Raw genomic sequence first — 18,591 nt, forward strand, 5'->3', positions numbered from 1 at the left:
AACACAGAAGCAACATACAGAATGGGTTTATGCCTGCCCTATTAGCATTCCTAGGCAAAGAATTTAATTTTTTCTTTAATTACCTGGCACAAACAGTACTGGACCTAGGCATATTGAAACTGGAATAGTAATGAGGAATTTAATAAATGGTATAATTTTATCTTGCCATGAAATGACAACCGCAATTCCACTGAAAAATCCCAAACTGTCAAAGTTGTCCATACCCATTTTAATTTCAGAGGAATAAAAGGCAATATTTTAATAATTTCTTTCATCCATGCCCTTCATTAATCATGCTTTTAGAAGGCCAAGATGCAATTATGTGCTCAGTCAATGACACAACATACTTTTTGTTCTGAAGTTCCCACATCAGACTTCTATAAAACGTTTTAGCTCTTTATGTGAATTACTCCTAATAATTCAGACACAGAATTTTTTTCAGTTTCAGCAATGGCAAACAAACAGAGTTGTAAAAACGTTATAGTTGTAATCATAAACATGAGGCACAATCCTGTCACCACAGTATTTCTCTTCTAGGAACACAGATCCACCAGAGTACATCTGAAAATTACCCATTTTTGCCGTAACTGCTGTTATCCATGAGAGGGCAACATACACACGCATCACTGAAGCAAAGTGCAACACCAAACACAGACAAATTAAAAGCTCAAACACAAATAAGAGTAATAACTATACAGATGGAAAGTATTTTCAATACAGGGATTAAAGAACTAGGTATGAGTAAACAATATGAAACTCCTATAAAAAGATGAGCAGTCATTGGAACAGTTTACTGTAAAGTCAGATCTACCACTGGCTTTTAAGAATGACATAACATACACACACCGTAAGTAATCTCTATTTACTTGATTAATCCAGATGCACTTAATTCAGAGGTGGATCTGATTTTCCATAATATAGTTTCCTTTCTTACTTTCATTGAACACACTACTGAAAACCATAAATGTAATGAGAACAGAAGGTACACAGGAATGGGCCTAGTAACGTACAAACAACTCCCTCTCTCCATGCTGTCTAACAAGATTCCTTTGCTTTTAGGATAACTTGGCAAATTACAGGGCATAAACATTCCTTCCTTACAGGTCTAATATGGAAATCTCCCTCGTAATTAATAGGGTCTCAGAAGGTGGAACCTGCCTTTCTTTTTTGAAAGATCAGAGATTGTCCACAACCAGAAGCATGCAGTTGGACAGTACAAAGTCATTACTCCTAAGGACACTAAGGAAAAAAGGCACTTTTTTTTTTCCTTGTATTCTCAACCATGAAAAAAATACGTTATTTTGCAGTCAGTCACACATTTCTCCCCTGCCTCCTATTCAACTCAGGAGTGATTAGTAAGCACAAATGTGTCTTTCTCCTCTATCTCTTGCAGTTTGGGGAATGACCCACCTTCCCAGGCCATCCAGCAGTCAGACAGAAAATCAAATGTGTTGATCACCCCGCTTCTGTTCTTGCAATGTTATTAACCAGCCTGAGTGATTAAACAACTCTGCTTGGGACTGCAAATACTAAGGCACTGAACTACAAGCATCACAATCTCTGTACTGTTGAATATGGCTCTGTTCAACATAATGGGGATAAATAATATTAAGAGCTGCATGTTTTTGTCCTCCAAAGAATTCTTAACACAGTCTGAAGAGTCAAAGAAACATAAAACTCTTACACTGTAAGACAAAGATTTCCTTTATGTGACAGGGATCGTGGAGATTGAGTGTTCCTTCATGAAAGCAGACAGTATTTCTGCCTGCAGAAGGAGATCTAACAAATAACTATGCTATGATCTTGGGATATAAAAATAGAACAAAAGTACATATCAAGAAAAGAGAGTCTTACAAAATCCTTCTGCTGTTTGGGAACCACGTCTTACTGAATTTTTGGTTGCCTTCCACACCTCAGCTTTTCAAGGAAAACTTATTCAAAATAGGTCTAGGAAACTACACGCATATTAAATGACTCAACTGTGTGAAAGTACCAAATATGTGCAATTCCCACACTTGAAGAATAGAAATTTAAATCTGATCTTTCAATTAAAAACTCAGAATCCAAAAAAGTTCATTAATATGAAAATAAGGCACTAGATTTAATTTTTTAAAATATTGCTAGAATGAGGACATGTATGCCAGACACACATCATTACAATTCAGGCACATGTGAAAATACAACTCTTGCTTTATAAATTAGTGGCCTCTATTATTATTACTTGATTATCCCTTGAAATTGCAGCCCTAAAATTTCCAAATATTATGGAAATTTTTTTCTTATTAAAACATACAATTATTTTCTGTAGTTCCTTGGAAAAGATTAAGAAAAACGATAATGGATTTTATACAATGTGACAATAATTAGTAGAACAGTAAAGAAAAGGTGAGGTTTTTTGGTAACTAACTGGAAAAAGTAAAGGCCTTTCCAAGGAGACTGTAAACTCAGGAAGAAGTAAAAGTAATGACACTTGCTTAGAACACTATAAAATTACAGAAGTTTCAAAAGCAGGCTAACACATATTATTGCAAATAGTATATTTCTGAAAACAAACACGAATATACGCAGTATCTTACCTGTACAGTAGGAACATCTGTAAATGCCTTAATAAAATCATCCTCATCCACAGCTCCAGCTCCTCCTTCTTTAGAGGAACCTAAATAAATGTAAAATACTGTTAAACAGTACGTAAGTTACATCAAGTTTTTAAAACTGACATAAGCATCTTTCACCATCACCTACTTCCAAACATTTAATATAACTTACAAAAATCCTGAATTCTTGTGCATAATTGCACATCATGTGTAGAACTGCAAGAAAGTGATCTCTGATCTCACCATAAGGAAAAAAATTAAACTTTTTTTAATTCCAAGCAATTTCCAATTTCACAAATTTATTGGCTTTATCACTTTTATTTTTGTGTTTAATTGGAAACATGTTTTGTATAACAGTCCTCTAGTAGCTCTGTGTTTCCCAGTATTCTCACAAGGAGCTAAGAGGTGTGAGGTACATTTCTCAGTCTCAAAGCTGCAAGAACTTCAACAATGAAAGCAAAGACACAGTGAAAAGAATTTGTGTTGGAGCAAGATCTGAACTTCCCTGACTGGCAGCCTTCTTCTCAGACCGCTCATAACGGAACTGTTCTCACATAACAGGCAAAGATGCCCAAATTCTCAGTAAAAGCATCAAGGAAGAATACTAACTGGTAATCTGCTGGTTTCACTCTGGTATATGGTTGTAAAATTAATTAAAACCATGGGTAGAAACTGAGACAACTCTAAAGAAGAAAACAATTTGAAAACAGTGTCTGGATTTTACTTTCTTGCAAAAACTCCGGTCACAAAGAAAGCCCCTTTCTTAAAGAAATGCACTCAAGTTTGCTATCAAATCAAAGAACAAGGTCATCAAGTCCAGGCTGCACTACAGGCCTAGAACTCTGAGCCCAAGATGAAGCCTCACAGAATCCTTAAGTATCTTCAATAGTTGCATCAGGAAGATAATATGACAAAACAGGTTAACTACATGGAGATAATCAGTCCAGCTGAACACTTCTACATGTGTATCTCCAACACCATCTGTCATAACTGCCAATGGCAGCCAGAAGGGAAAGAAGAAATTATAACCACCTATTTCTCCTCCCTCCACAGAGCAGAGGAAACAAGTCCTTTCATAAAGTTCATTAGTATCTGTCCAGCTATAAAAAAAAAAGAGGGAAAGATCCCGTTTACACCCAGAACACACCCTTCTGCCACACAAACTTGTAGAGCTCCTCAAAGGGAGGATGCCCCGGTCAGAGCAGAATTTTGTGGAAACCTTGAAAAGAAGTAATTTGGCCCAGGGGCACCATGCTAAACTAGGTGGTACTAGATGCTCAGTTCATAACATCACTTGTCCCTCCCCAAATACTGTGGCTTCTAATGAAGTCTCACAGAACCAAAACAATCACAAGTCAATATGCAATGCATACTCAGAGATAAAGAAGTGGAAAAGTAAGCTTATACAAGTCCTGTATTATTATTCAATTACGTAAATACACAAATGACTCTGTTACAGCAGCAAAAAAACTACTTTGCATTTCCATCCTTTACTTACCAATTTTTTACCAATGGAATAAACTACAGAAATAAAATGTTACTAACTGACACATATAGGTCATGAACATAAAAAAACACAGAAAAAAAGTTTGGATTTCAAGTATTCATAGTGCGCTCCTGTATTCAATAAAGAAAAGATGAAAAGGGGCTGAAGTTGCCTTTGCTAAGTAAGTAGATGTTGTCATCTTTAGCCTGCCTGAAAACATCGCTTTTGAAATTAGAAATTAGCATGGGCTACATGAGAGATATATCTAACAACTAAAACAATCATCCAGTAATGTAGCCTGAGGAAGAACAGAAAATCCTTTATGTGAAAAGTAACAATTTTTTACTTTAAAAAGAGAAGGAGAAGGGACAGACCACTATTTAAAATCCATTTGACATACACCAGACACACAGCACTTCCTTAGTTTCAACAACTAGTTCACTTCTACAAACCACTTTTCTTTAAAATTAATACTCTCAGAAAACGGTTTTGTTACCTCTTTGTCTGGTAATAAAAAAAGGTTACGTGGGATTTTTGGTCCGTTACACTTTTTAAAGTTATCTGTAAAACCACATTTCATTTCTATTTCACTAATCTTTCTCCTCCTCAGCTGCATGATCCCATATGCATACCAAAACTAAGTATGAAGTACCTGTCTTCTTTTCATGTTGTGTACAAGTCAGAAGTCTACTCTGCCTGAGGAGGAAAAATACTGTTCAATCTCTCTTCCCTTCCCGATCTCCTGGAGGTATGTTTAGCAATTCTGCTTACCAAGGTACTGCTTCTGTAGAGACTAATCAAAAAAATGACAGAGCTCCACCCTCAGTCTCCCAGTTCAGGAGGAAGCATTTTACTGTGCTAACAAGAAACATAACAGTCACACACATGCAGATGTCTTCAAAGAACCTCTCATGTTTTTGTAAGGCTTGACTCTCCTCCACAAAAGCAACAGTAGAGCTTTAGAAAATTCTCATTTCAGCAATACTGCCTTCAGACTCAAAAACAATGCATCTGACAGAACACACATATTTTAATAAGCTGTTTTGTTGCTTACCTTCTCAGACCAAGCTTGTGATCATAAATTTCTTAGATCTCTCTCTAGCATTAATGCCTTTGACTCAATAGTGCACGTTCAATGCTCCCCACAGAACACACAATCCTTTGACCAAATACGGACAAGTTCAGCCACTGCATTCCTAATGGCAAGAATACTATAAACAGTTCTAAGGGGCTTTAACCCTACTGCATTTTAAACATCCTTAAGTGCTCAGCACATAGCTAAAATCCAGAGCCTCATCAACTCGGTAATTACATTACCCTGGTCTTTGTACCTAGCCCATTGAATCCAACTGTGTTTCCCTCACCTGAGACACAGAAGAAAAAATTCTTTAAAGGAGAGGAACTAAAACAGACACAAGACATTTCTCTGCATTGTTTGTTAGTTTTCACTCATAACCTTTACTTATTCTTATCCTTCAAGCGCTCTAGTTAGATGGACTCACAGAAAGACCCCACAAGCCTGAGTTCTACTTCAAGAAGCTGGTAAGAACCTACCAAATGAAACAGACAGACTTGATATGGAAATAAATGCAGCAGCTGAAGTGCCTTTGAGTTTCATTAGTGGAGTTGTGGGGGGTTTGGTCTTGAGGTTGTTAAATTTCTCCTTTTTGCTGCTGTTGTTGTGTGTGTATCTTGTGTTTGTTTTGTTTTTGAACTTAAGTTCAGTGAGTCTGGAAATGGAGGCAAAGAAAATAAACTCCTCACTTCCTGAGGACTACTAAGAGAGATGACATTTTCATGAGTTAAATTTAAGGACTGCTAACATTTCGCAAGGCACTAGGAGTCCTTTTTTTTTTTGAACAAAGTTTATTCCAGTGATACGGCTGAGTTCAGCACTAAGAATAACTCAACACCAGAAAGGGTACTGTATGGAATCAAAGGAATTACCCAGACTTTTGCAAAATAATTTCTTTCGGCCAGGAGGTAATTCCTATGGTTGAGATCTCCCCCTCTTCAGACTGAAACATTTGAAATCCTTCCAACATTATCACAACAACTCTGGAATGCTTGCTTGCTCCACTGCCTTGATGCTCTCCCCACTGGTATCTACAAAACTGTACCTCCTGGATGACAAAACAATCAGACAACACCATATGGGAGAAGAGAGATGTTGAGAGTGATATTGGACTGGTATTTTTGTTTTGAAATGAAGAACTGTTTAATCAAAGCATGCCTGTTTAACAAAGTACACAAGTGCTGGCCTAAAAATACAAAAAAACCTGCTCAATTTGTATCTGATAGCATGTCTGTACTAGTCCAATTCAGTTTTTTTTTTTTCCTACTTCTATGGGCTTTTGACAAAAATTTCAAACCAAAAAATAACTCTGTGAAAAAAGAGAATTTAAAAACTGGTACAGAAACTTAGGAGTAACAAACTCTAAAACTTCCTTTCAGTTTTTGTTCAATGCTTTTCTCAAAATGCTTCCCTAAAAATGTTTTAACTATTTTCTGACACAACATGCATTGCAAATTTAACATTTGTAAACTTTGAAAAGGATACTGTTTCTCAGATATCTTTTATCCCTCTGAAATCTCTAACTGCATGCACTAACAGTATCTTACTGAGCAACACATCTCGAGTAAAATGATGGGTATTACAATTTTTTTTCCTGAAAGACAACAAAAAGCTAAACTGTGGTCTCAGCTAATTCAAAAGCTTAATTTCTTGTCTATCAGAGACTGAAGCAAAAGACACAGATCATTCTGGATTGAAAGAAAAAAGAAAACTACTGTTACCCTTTCGGCTTTGTAGGTTAATAAACAATCAGCTGTAAATTAGGAACAGACAGCAGCTTCAGCTCTGCGTGGGATAAATGGACAGGATAAGCTCAAGTACTTACTCAGCTTTTCGTATAATAGGTTAACTGGCAACTCCCACTCACTCCTACTGACCTCTCTCATTCTCTAGTACAGCTCAACTGTAAGTCACAACAGGGAGGGGCTAAACCGAGAATAAAATCAACTGGCCAAAATGAATAGTTTCACTGAGCAAGTTGCCTAGTCTGCTTCACTGAGGGGCCATACAAACACCACGGCAGCACAGTCCAACAGCTGATTTGGGATACAAATGTGGAGACGGGGAAGGAAACTAGTCCAGGCAGCTTAAAAAGCACAAATGCTGAAAGTCTAAGTATAGGCTGAGGGGAGTAGAGCAATACCCAGAATGAAGTCAAGGAAGGACAACTGCAAAGACTACCTGGTGGAATGGACAGCCTTTATCACTAAAGACAAGGTGTGGATCTAAAGAAAGTGCTGACACCAAACAAAAACACAAATGTACACACACAAGCTACAAATAAGAGATGACAACAACCCTACCAATGATGAAGACACAAAACCTAATTGTTTCTTCAGCATGGTACTCGCAATAATAGCCACATTCTGTTCCCAGTCCTAGTGGGCAGATGATGCAAAGGTCGTATTTAATTTTCACTGAATATACATTCTGTTTGTTAGAATAGCAGAAAAAAATGAGATGTTTCCTTAATCTTCTGTAGCTCCCAGATAGTCTTTGCAAAATCTACTAATTTATCCTTGGGTCAGGCTTATTATTACATGATAAAATTGACACCTTACTTTTAATATGGCATCTGTTGGAAGCCAGGGGAGTAAAGTTCTCTGAGACGGCAAGGGTGAATTTTAAGGCCATGACTCTGATAAAAGCTCTCCTGTATAGACAGATTTGAATCTCACCAGCTCAGTAAGGAATCTATTTATCTTTCCAGGCATTCTAAGATTACTAAAGTAGTCTAGAATAACACTTTTCATATGCACTTTTCATAAATCTGCTTCTGTAAAACAGGAACCAAATGTCTGGAAAAGTGGTTGAAGACTGAGAATTTTTGAAAATTCCCTCCATGTTTTAAATTATTGAGTTATCTAAAGTAATTTGATATACTGTACATATACACCTTGATATATTAACAGATTCTAATGTTCTAAATATTCTTATTTCCATGTTTGATCTGTGGACTTTAAATGAAAAATTGAATAAAAACCTTCCATAAAACAAGCATATAACTATTCTTCAGTCTCAAATATCTGTATGAAGCGTAAAGGTGTAATTTCAGCAGATGACTGAGTCATCTAGTATAGATGCCTTCAGCTTGCCTGCTTAACATAGGACAACATTTGAGAGCAACAAAGATGTAGCAGTTGCTCCAGTAAAAACCACTCTGATCAACATTAGACAAGATTTTATTTTTTTTTAAACAAGGCACTTACTTTTATATAGTTACAGTGGTAAATCCTATAGGATGGACATAATTAGATTTAGATAAAATGATGTTAGTTTAATAACTAGTACTGAGTTATACTGACACCATAAATTGTACCAGCCAATGAATAATTGGTCTGGTGCAACTGTTAGCATCACTTACTGGTTTGCTATACAAGTTAAGAAACAGATCGTGCTGCCAATTGCCACAGTTTTGACAGTAAAACTTTGGTGAAGACCAAACCATGAACAGCTGCAGTGATTCTACTTTAGACAAAAGTTTTCATCCAGCTGCCTTGTATCCATTTTCTGAGAGAACAACTGCATCTGCAAACAAGTAACTCCCCACTCTCCAAAACCTCTCCATTACTATAAAACTTGTCCATATTCCTAGTGCTTGTGCAAGCACGCACTTTGTCTACCAGAGAAACCTCAAAAATAAAACTTCACTGGGAGATTACCTTATTGAGCTGCTCAACACATATGTCTGATGGTAGTTATTACCTGTATATAGGGGAGAGAGCAGAGGGATAGAAACAGCAAAAGAACACATACCAGTCTCACAGGCCACTGCAGTTCATGATTTAATAACTTAGCCTAAAATTCAAGCTATAACCAAGAGACTTTGAGCAGAGTAGAAAAGCATTTGCTAGAAAGCTCACTTTAAGGAAACTAACAGATGAATTCTGTCATGTTTAGCCCAAGTGACTGACATTCATGCTGAGCTGACTTGTCCACCTCAGCTCCTCCAATGCCAAAAGTCATTGTCCCTGAGGCACCCAAAAAGTCATTCAAGCTGAAACAGCTGCACAAACTAAACAAAACAGCAAAATATCTTCAAATACCTTGACAATACCTTGTATTCATTACTTTCTCTGCCTATGTCAGAAACCTGTCAGACAGGGTTAGAGAACTTCCCCAGAGATCCCACCTGTATTGCGCCTGTTCCATTAAAACATTCCTCCTACATGCCAGAGACATTGCACATGATCAGAAATTTCCACACAAGTAAATGTGCTGTCTCTGAGGAGTGAGATGCTAAACAGATCTCTCCATACAATTACTCAACACAGAGTAATGTGTTGAGAAGGACAGGAGCAGGAGGGACAAGCAGAAATTAGGAGTGAGCTGTGCCGACAAGGAAGAAGGTGGTGCAAGGTGTTCAACTATAAGGATAGCACATCTCAACCCGTGAGGTGTGACATCTTAGTCAGAAGCAAATACAGGACTCCTGTACTAAGAGGAAGCACAAAATAATTCTTATGCGGACTGAGGATGACTGCACCAGCATGCACACCTTAAAACCTGAAGCTGTTCTTGAGCATGAACATATCTTTGGAATTATGCACTGAGCATTACATGCCCCAAGAAACTTAGTCAGTAGTATTTGAAGCTGATTCTTAATACTGAATGCACAGTATCAACAACTTTAGCCTCAATTCCAATGCACACAGTTTCATAATTATAAAATGTTATTAATACTACCTCTTTATTTCACAGGCATGCTGCAGAGGTCAATTCAATTAATAAGCATTTATCAAGCACACAGAAAAATAAGAAAATTATACAACAAAAAAGTTAATAGTGTTTTACTTAGTACAAGGTCTGGACAGCACACATTAGGTAAGACCAAACCATGGATGTGAAGGAAAAAAAGCAGTTCCATAAGCAGCAAGAATACAGATGCCTGACTTCTTTTAGGCTTATCTCAAATTGATTATTGTTGGTTTCTACTCAGCTGGAAGCTCATATAGCCATCTTTCAACTCATGCACAGTGTTCACGCTCATGTGGTAATTGTTCAAGGCACTCATGTGTTTCTTTTTGCTATTGGCACTCATTTTTCTTAAATAATTAAAAGAACCTACATTTGAGACTGGCTTGTTCATCCAGTTTCAAGAGGTGAGTTTTGAAGTTATGCTAATTTTGTGAACATGATAGCATTAGTCTTATTTTTGGTTTTTAATACAGCTTTCTAATTACCTATTTACATTTAAATTTGTTCCTAGTTTTACACCTTAATGGGAAAAACTGAAGTAATTATTTTATATTACAGAAATTACTGAGAACAACTAGGAACACAATTCATTTGTATGATCTGTAATTTCTGTTGCCAAAACAGAATAGTTTGGGATACTGTAACTTTTTGGGGAGTTGTGGTGTAACAGTTTCAGTAAAACAGAATTTTCATCACTGGTGTCACTTCTCATCTGTGCATTCTTTTCTAAAACTATTTAAATAGACACGGTATTAAGAACAATTAGAATTCACATAACCTGTCATTGCAAACTACACAATTATAATTTTTACAAGAAAACACATCTTTATCTTTTACTTCTAAAACTTCACTAGGACAAGACAGAATGTCAGTGACTTCATTTTAATGTAATGTTTTCCTCTTGAATTTATTTGTTGGGAAAAAAATATTTGTGTCACAGGTGCAAAATACACTACAAAAAAAACTTGCATTCCCTGCTTCTCTCTCTGAGAGCGTACACAAAAGTCCAAAGACATGAAACAGGTTTTTTAAAGACACTTCTCCCACACACAGACATATCACCCTATAAAGAGGAACCACACCTGCTACTTTGCAAAGCAGCAACGCAGGTACGTTTTGGAATGGTTGTCTTTGCTTACTTTTCAACACAGTCTCAGTCCATAAGGACTCAAAGTGGTAGGGTCAGCTGATTTCAGTCCATCTTCCTGCTCCCTCCTTCCTCTTTTTCTTTCTAGATTCACCCGCAAGAAAATATAAACAAATTGCTTCCCCTTCTTAATGTTTTAAAAAAATCAGTACCCGGTGTCAGCAACTAAACAAGGGCTGGGTTGTCTTCCTTATTCTCATCACTGTCTGGTATGACCACGATTGCCAGTAAGGTGTCTGGGACCAGAACACAGGGTAGAGATGGCAAAAGCAGGTTGCACACTGTGTGTTGTGCCCTTATCTCCAGATCCCTTCATTTGTGCTCCACTGTTACTCTCTCCCTATTCGAGCCACTTATAAGCTGACTTCTAGACTATGAGGCTTTTGACAGGAGACTATTTGATACAGTATCATGCTTATACCAGCATAATGAATCCTACAATCTAATTGAAACTTCTAGAAATTAAGGGCAAAATACAGCAGTATGAACTATCACTTGGGTGACACACAGAAAACAAAGACTAATTGAACAGTATTATGGACACATTCTCTGAAGGTGTATGTACAGGTGTGTATTCATATATCTATTTGTAATTTACCATGTTTATTTTCATTCAGATTCCTCATTAAGGTGGATTCTTCAATACTCCTGCTGAAGCAAGCTGCAAGGGAAAGTATCTGCCATGGGAATGGAAAACCCAGTGACTGCACAGCATTTATAATGGCCAAGGGGAACAGATGACCAATCATGTGCAAGAGAACCCTAACCTGGACTGTCATTCAGGGGAGTAACAACAACAAAATCCAGCAACTCTCAGAGAACCCGGAAAGCTGGAAGTCCTCCTACTTCCCCAAACTCTGGAATAGGTTAAAATAGCTGCAGTTCGTGACTACAGGACTGCAACCAGAAATTCCAAGGGCAAGGATCTCTTGGGATGGAAGCTAATTGACATTCACTGTGGGGAACAGTAAGCAAATAGGCATTACGTAGCAAACCCTCTGATTCAGACTGATACCCAAGGCTAATCTCAAAGGCTGCTCAGAAAGACAAAAAGACTGATTTCAGCTGGGATTTTGAAGAAAAATCCTCAAATTTCTCAACAATCTGGAAACCAAAAAAGGAAACCAAGTGCCACAGAACGTCAGGGATGCTTTGCTGACCAATATCACTTCAAAGTAGATTTATGTCACACAAAGGATCAATATGGAAAAAAAAATCCTAATTTATTTTATATCACAAATACAGCACTTTGGAAATCACTTAATGAGGGTTAAACAAATAATAGAGGAAAGACCCCTGAACTTATTTTTGAACTCAAAAGTTATAAAACCCCTGTGGGCATTGATTACTACAAAGCCTTTATTTAGTAAACACAGAACCCTCTTCTCGAGTCTGGAGACAATCGATACAGAGAGCATGAGTCTATCTTGTTTCAAGTCTATTCATTAACAATTCGTATTTACAGTTCCATAATTATTGAAGCTCTTTTAACACAAATGTTTCTTAACTACAGTATGTAGTTTTAATGAAGTTAACTTCAACTGGCTAAGATTTCACCTATCTATTTTTCAGTATCACATTTGTTTTATGCAGAGCCTTTCCAATTAAATTGTTTCCTACTAAAGCCTCTAAGTGCTTCAAAATGTCTTCTGCTAGGAAACAGAACTAAAAGAAAAGCAAATAAGTACCATTTTAATGCTCCTCAACAAAGAGCTGAATGGCTATTACTGAGAAGGAAAAGAAAGCATAATGATAATGACAGAACACACTGTAGACAGATACACCAACCTAACCTAAATTTCCTAAAGTTGGAATAGTTTCCTTCAGTTCCTGAAGTTACGAAAAACACGTATGGTGTTACTATACTTCTCACAGCCTTCTTTTGGCAAGACTGTTCACCTGGTTCACCAAAGTTTTCCAGTTACTTGATTTCTACCTAAAAGAAGGTATTTTTAATGTCTTTTTGGCAATCATTAAACTTTAAAGGGACTTTTTTCCCTAACTTTAAGACCATTCTAAAACAAAGTTCTTTCAAATAATGCCAGCATTAAACCTCAAACCAGCACAGCTGCAGTCTTCACTGAGGATCAGATCCTTTGAACAGTTCAAGAGGTGTGGTAACATCACAATTTTTATGTTGGGGAATAAAAAAAGCTTTTTGCGTGCGCACTTTCTTGAAAATAAAAACAACAAAAATTTATGTCCCTTGGGTTTCACTTCATATACTTCACACTTGGAATCAGCAACATTCTTACTCCAAAATTATCTTTTTAAACAGCAGTTACAAAAAGTCTGACATTTAAATGAATAGCATCCCCTTTGCTGGTTTGCTTGTGGATGATTCATCCTACAGCAACACAGTTATAATGTATAATATAACAATGTTATTAGTGTCAAACAGGAAGCAATGTATAATAACGCCAGCCCGCCAGTACACTAGAGATTTAAAAAAGTCAATGAACCATAGACTGAAATACATCATGCAGTGTCTTCCTACTGAAAACAACTGCAAAAAGTACAAAATTCACCTTGTTTAAAATTACAACACTAAGAATAACATTCCAGCTCTACAAAAGTTGTCCTAAAACACACAACATAAAGTTAATACGAACTTCTGTCATGGTTGGGTTTCATCAGCAAGCATTTCTTCCAAATGCCACATGGCTCTGTTGAACTATCACCATTCCTACATTTAATCCATTTTAAAAACTGATTATTTAAAATTACATTTTGGGAAAGGAGAGGAGGCCAGACTTCCTCTTGAGGTTCAGACTGAGGTCTCCTATTAAGATCTAGATTATATAAAGCTTCCTAATAGTATGAAAGCAAGCAATTCCCTAGAAGACTTGGAACAGGGATCTCACATTTGCAAGAGAACTTGCCAAACACCTCTAAGAGATCTCAAACAGCACAGGGACAGGAATAGAGCTCATTTGGCTGACATGCTGAAGTCCTTTCCTACTGTAAATTATGGTGTCCCCCTTACAATCGAAAAGCTGCTTGCCATACTGCCAAGAAAAAGCCCAGGAGTATCCATTTCTGCAAGGGCAAAACACACAGTGCACATTCTCAGTTAGAAGGCCTTAGAGTAAAGGGGTATTTCCAGAGGCTCTGCCATTTGAATGAAGAGCTGAAAGCAAGTGTGTCAGAAGTAAGTAGATCAGCTGTGTGCTTCCTGGCAAACGACTAACCTGGGGAAGTGTATCGATCATAGAATAAGAAATATGCCAAACAAAGCATTGCCCATTAAGTTGAAGACCTATCACTTCTCATTCATCACTAGCAAGAAGGCCAGTGCCTGCACACCTCCAAGTAGTAAAGTCAGAGGAGAAACAGCCTGCTGGACTCCTTACTCCCAGGGCAGTAAACCACCACAGCTGCCTGCTCTGATACTTCTTTGGCAAGCTGTGTTCCACAGGCTTGATCACACCTGTCAGTTCTTCAAGCTCTCCCATCCCCACTGTCAACAGGAAAATGTCCTGTAGTGTCATTCCCAGCACAAGAAGAGAGAGTTCCAGCCCAAGCAGGACATTGCTCGTGCTCAGGTACATACCTGTTTTACCTGTCTTCTTGGACAGTGGCTTTGCATTTCCCATGTCACTAAAGTGCATTTCCTACATTAAACAGGAAGTGCCCAACACAATGAAAAATTCTTATTTTGCATATTGGATGGGTCCTTCCACTTCAAAAGAGTATCTGGGCGGTGGAGGAATTACCATTTCTTCAGTAAGAAACATCTCCATGGAGTATATAATGAAAAGCCAAGCACCCATGCATCTGAGGTCTAATTCAGCAAGTGTCAGAAGGCAAGAAAGCAAACAGCATGGCTAAGGTGTTTAATCTGCTCAGTCTCAAGACAGCATAGCCTCCACTCCCTTTAGGAGACAGGAAAAAGCTGTTACTTTATTGTCACCTACAGCCGATAGGAAAAGACATCTTTGTAAAGCAACATCCTAGGAAAAGAATCTTTGGAATGTAAAAGGCAATCTGAATGAATGGAACTTGCAATAAGTTCACCCTATGCTCAGCACAATTTCTACCTCTGCTAAATTCTGCCTGGTCACAGAAGTCTGAAGAAAAGTGAAGGACTTGATTCAACTGCTGGTCCCTGAACCGATTTGGGAGATTTTTGTGAAAAGGAAATAAAAATCAACACAGTTCATGGAGCTGCTGCTACTTCTCCCTCCAAGGATGAACTGCAACTTCTGAATATGGATTCATGGATATATGAAAGAGTCAGAGAAAACTGACAAGCAGGACCAACAGGTGGCAGAAGCACGAGGTGAGCAGTGAACGCTTGAAATAACCAACCAGTGATCATGAGGGAAAGGAGAGAAATGACACACCCACTCACTACAGACTTGGAATGCAATGGTGCGCAGAAGGATTTGGGACTGGAGAATACGGCAGAGCCTTAATAAATCAGCAAGGGCAGACAACTTCCAGAACTATACATTTACTCCACAGAGGTGGCAATTTTGAGGCCAGAGAAAAATCTCAGGTGTCCTTTAGGTACCTGAAAAGTAGATCCTACAGGAAGTGGATGTGAAAGAGCATCAAGGTTTGTTTGTAGTCAAAGATCTTTAAAGTCCCAAGATAAGCAGAACTGCATGTCCTAACCAGACTCATTGAAGACCACAATTCTCTGTGCAATAAAGCTTTTTAAACCCATCATTTTGCCCTGTAATTACAGTGTGTTTCTAGACACTTGCCCTGTTCATGTGCATTTCCCTAGTAGCCATTTCTGACCACTGTCAGATGGGACAGTGGACTGTACAGACCTCTAGTCTGACCTACTGCCAATGTTCATATGAATATTGTTATGGGAAATTCCTCACTTATGGGAGAGACTATGACATTACTGACTTGTTAAAGAAATGCATTTGGCATCTACACTAATGTTCTTGATTAGGCTAGAATATGCAGGACATGTAAACACTATATTAACATTTAAACCCAAATTTTCAAAATTCTGACTACAGACACACTACTACATTAAAAAAAAGAGATGCATATGTAAACACTCCCCAGTATTTTCCAGAGTTGAAAGAAGATGGTATAAAGCAAGAAATAACCAATGTAGTCTGGTTTTGGCATGCTTAAATTTTGTCCTTATTAATTTTTTAATTTATTTTTTGAAGTTTGGCAATATAGGAAAAGGAGAAAAAACAATGTAATAATTTTGGGGTTTTTTTAATCTATTGAACTTTTAGATAAACTGACATATCAGTTGAGGGGTTATTCTGTCCCTATTTCCCTTCACCTGCTCTTGTATCGCCATGTTTTTACTGCAGAGCATGTAAACTGAAAGTCTCTACATGCCAAAAAAAAAAAAATTACTTGAAAACCCATTTATATTTAATAAAATAAGCACATACTGAAATAAACAGGAATCCTGAGCATTCAGTTCTGGTACTATGTTAGTCTTGCATGCAAATCCCACCATTCTTCAGGTTAAAGGAGATTATATTATGTATTTATTTATATTTACTTACTCTTATTACTATTACGTGTAATAATAATAATAATAATAAATATTAAGAATCGGTTTAAAGAGATAATTTCCTTTACAAAGTCTTTTAGGCGGTGTTTTCTGATTCACACTGCTATCAATTCTCAGTTATACTATGACAGTGTTGATCCGACCCTATGGAAATCTTTCTGATTTATCAGGAATTCTGAAGATCACAACTGAGAAACAATACACTGTCAAAATATTAGCTATATCTCAGTAATGTGAAAATACTTAAGAAAGCTTGTTTGCCATGTGGATCTTCTTTGAAATGTCACCTTTGCTTTGCAGATCACATATGGGAATGATACATGAATAGGAACATGAAAAATTACTCTAACAAAAACCCCTTACTGAAATAACCACTTATTCATAGAAAAGACACACCTGAAGTATGGTGTATTTCCACTGAATTATGTATTTTTTCAGAAGGTGTACAAGAACCATCAAAAAAGCTGTCACTTCTTTAGCAGTAAACAGTTGCTTTTGTTAGATTACCCCCGCCCTAAAAAACTGCGGATTTCCCTGTTCTAACATCATAATTAGTAAGCATTCTTCATTACACTCCTTTGAAATTATATCACGCAAAAAATCCTGACAAGGGTTTTGGCCTTCATTTTTTATCTTTCACAACCAATTTCACAATACTCTGACAGTTAAAGGAATAATAATAAAAGTCATTCAGATGCAATATACACCCCTGTTGAGGTCGGTGGGTGATGGCTAATCCTTTCCAGCCACGTGAAACAGTGCAGACCTGCAGTAAAAATTTCATCTACACAGACCTACTACAGAATTTCACAGTTTATTTATATATATATTAAGTGTAGTGTGGATTCCAGCAGAAACACCCATATATACATATTCACTTCACCAACACAAACGCGATCTCCAGATGTTAATTTTATTTATAACATGAGAGGCCTTTATAAGCTAAATGTACGCTCACAAAACCAGACAGACGTGCACACACCTTTACAAACGAATAATTACATAAAACAGGGTCCCTCACTGTTCTGTCTCTGCAAAAATACTGCAGTCATGAATTAAACATTACCTACCGAAGTTCTCTGTTTTGTGCCTGCTCTGGCAAGGTTTGTGGGAACACTGATTAGAATCTGAATTGTTTTACATTACCTCCAACCTTAGGCCCACCAGCTGATCCTGGCTTTCTTGCACTGTTTGAAGGATTTCCTGGCTTTTTAGGTGCCGGAACCTTGAAGGCTGAAGCAGCTGATGATGGCCTATTTCCATCCACTGACTCTTCATCATCAAAGCTTTTGTCTAGAAAAGGATACATTAAATAAAAATACAGCTATTAGAATGGGTGTATTTTCATGTCCTAATCAACTATTTTGCTTCACATTTCACAGAAATTGAAAAAATGCATAAATAAAAGCAAGTATTTATCACTTTGTCCTGTCTCTGACCTAGGAATAAAATGACAATGAGAAATAAACAGCATTTTCTGCATTTTAAGTTCTCATAAAACATTATTTTTCCTTCATAATTAACCACAGTAAAACTGAGCATAAAAATGAATCCTACACATCCATTCCCACAAAAGGAAAATATCTTCACACAGATTGAATATTTTTGAGCATTCCTTAATATTTTCCCAAAAGGAGAGCCATTAATATAATTTTTATCATTCCAGTCTACCAAAGACAAACGCTTGTCCTTTTTCTTCTTTTACTCATGCATGCATTTTCTGCTACACATCCTCCCACAATGTGTCTAACTAGCACTCCCTGTCTCTTTCCTTCCACCCAGATTTTTCAACTTACAATCACAGATCCTCTTGCAGATCAGTCGCCTCATTCCTCTGATAGCTCTTCAATCCCCTCACCCAAGGACGGACCCAGCACCTCACATGGCCACATGCAGTAAATTCTTAATACTAATCAAAGATTCCATCAAAAACTGCTCGCAAACACCCTAGATCCACCACTGAGATTTGTGCCGGCATCTTTCTCTCCCTTCCCTGCACTAGGTGCTGACAACCAATGAGCTGCAAGGTGACATCATCTTCTGGGAGCCAACGCCAGAGGAAAAGGTGAAAATTCTCCATGCAAATAA

At 37.4% G+C, this 18,591-nt stretch overlaps 1 protein-coding gene across 42 annotated transcripts in view; it reads right to left on the reverse strand.

The window, feature by feature from the left end:
- The window catches only part of CLASP2 (cytoplasmic linker associated protein 2), a 143,953-nt gene that overhangs the window by 70,274 nt on the left and 55,088 nt on the right, over window positions 1–18,591 (reverse strand). For 32 of the 42 annotated variants that reach the window (XM_050331649.1, XM_050331627.1, XM_050331794.1 and 29 more), the window contains 2 exons: window positions 17,650–17,796; window positions 2,577–2,656 (listed from right to left, as the gene is read on the reverse strand). In XM_050331649.1, coding sequence (XP_050187606.1) covers window positions 2,577–2,656; window positions 17,650–17,796 — 227 coding nt within the window. Of the gene's footprint in view, window positions 1–2,576; window positions 2,657–17,649; window positions 17,797–18,299; window positions 18,514–18,591 lie in introns of those variants that run through there. The other 10 variants (XM_050331757.1, XM_050331746.1, XM_050331721.1 and 7 more) reach the window with 3 other exon arrangements.

This window comes from Myiozetetes cayanensis, unplaced genomic scaffold (genome assembly GCF_022539395.1).
Source record: "Myiozetetes cayanensis isolate MyiCay16 unplaced genomic scaffold, myiCay2020 scf1, whole genome shotgun sequence".
Taxonomy (NCBI): domain Eukaryota; kingdom Metazoa; phylum Chordata; class Aves; order Passeriformes; family Tyrannidae; genus Myiozetetes; species Myiozetetes cayanensis.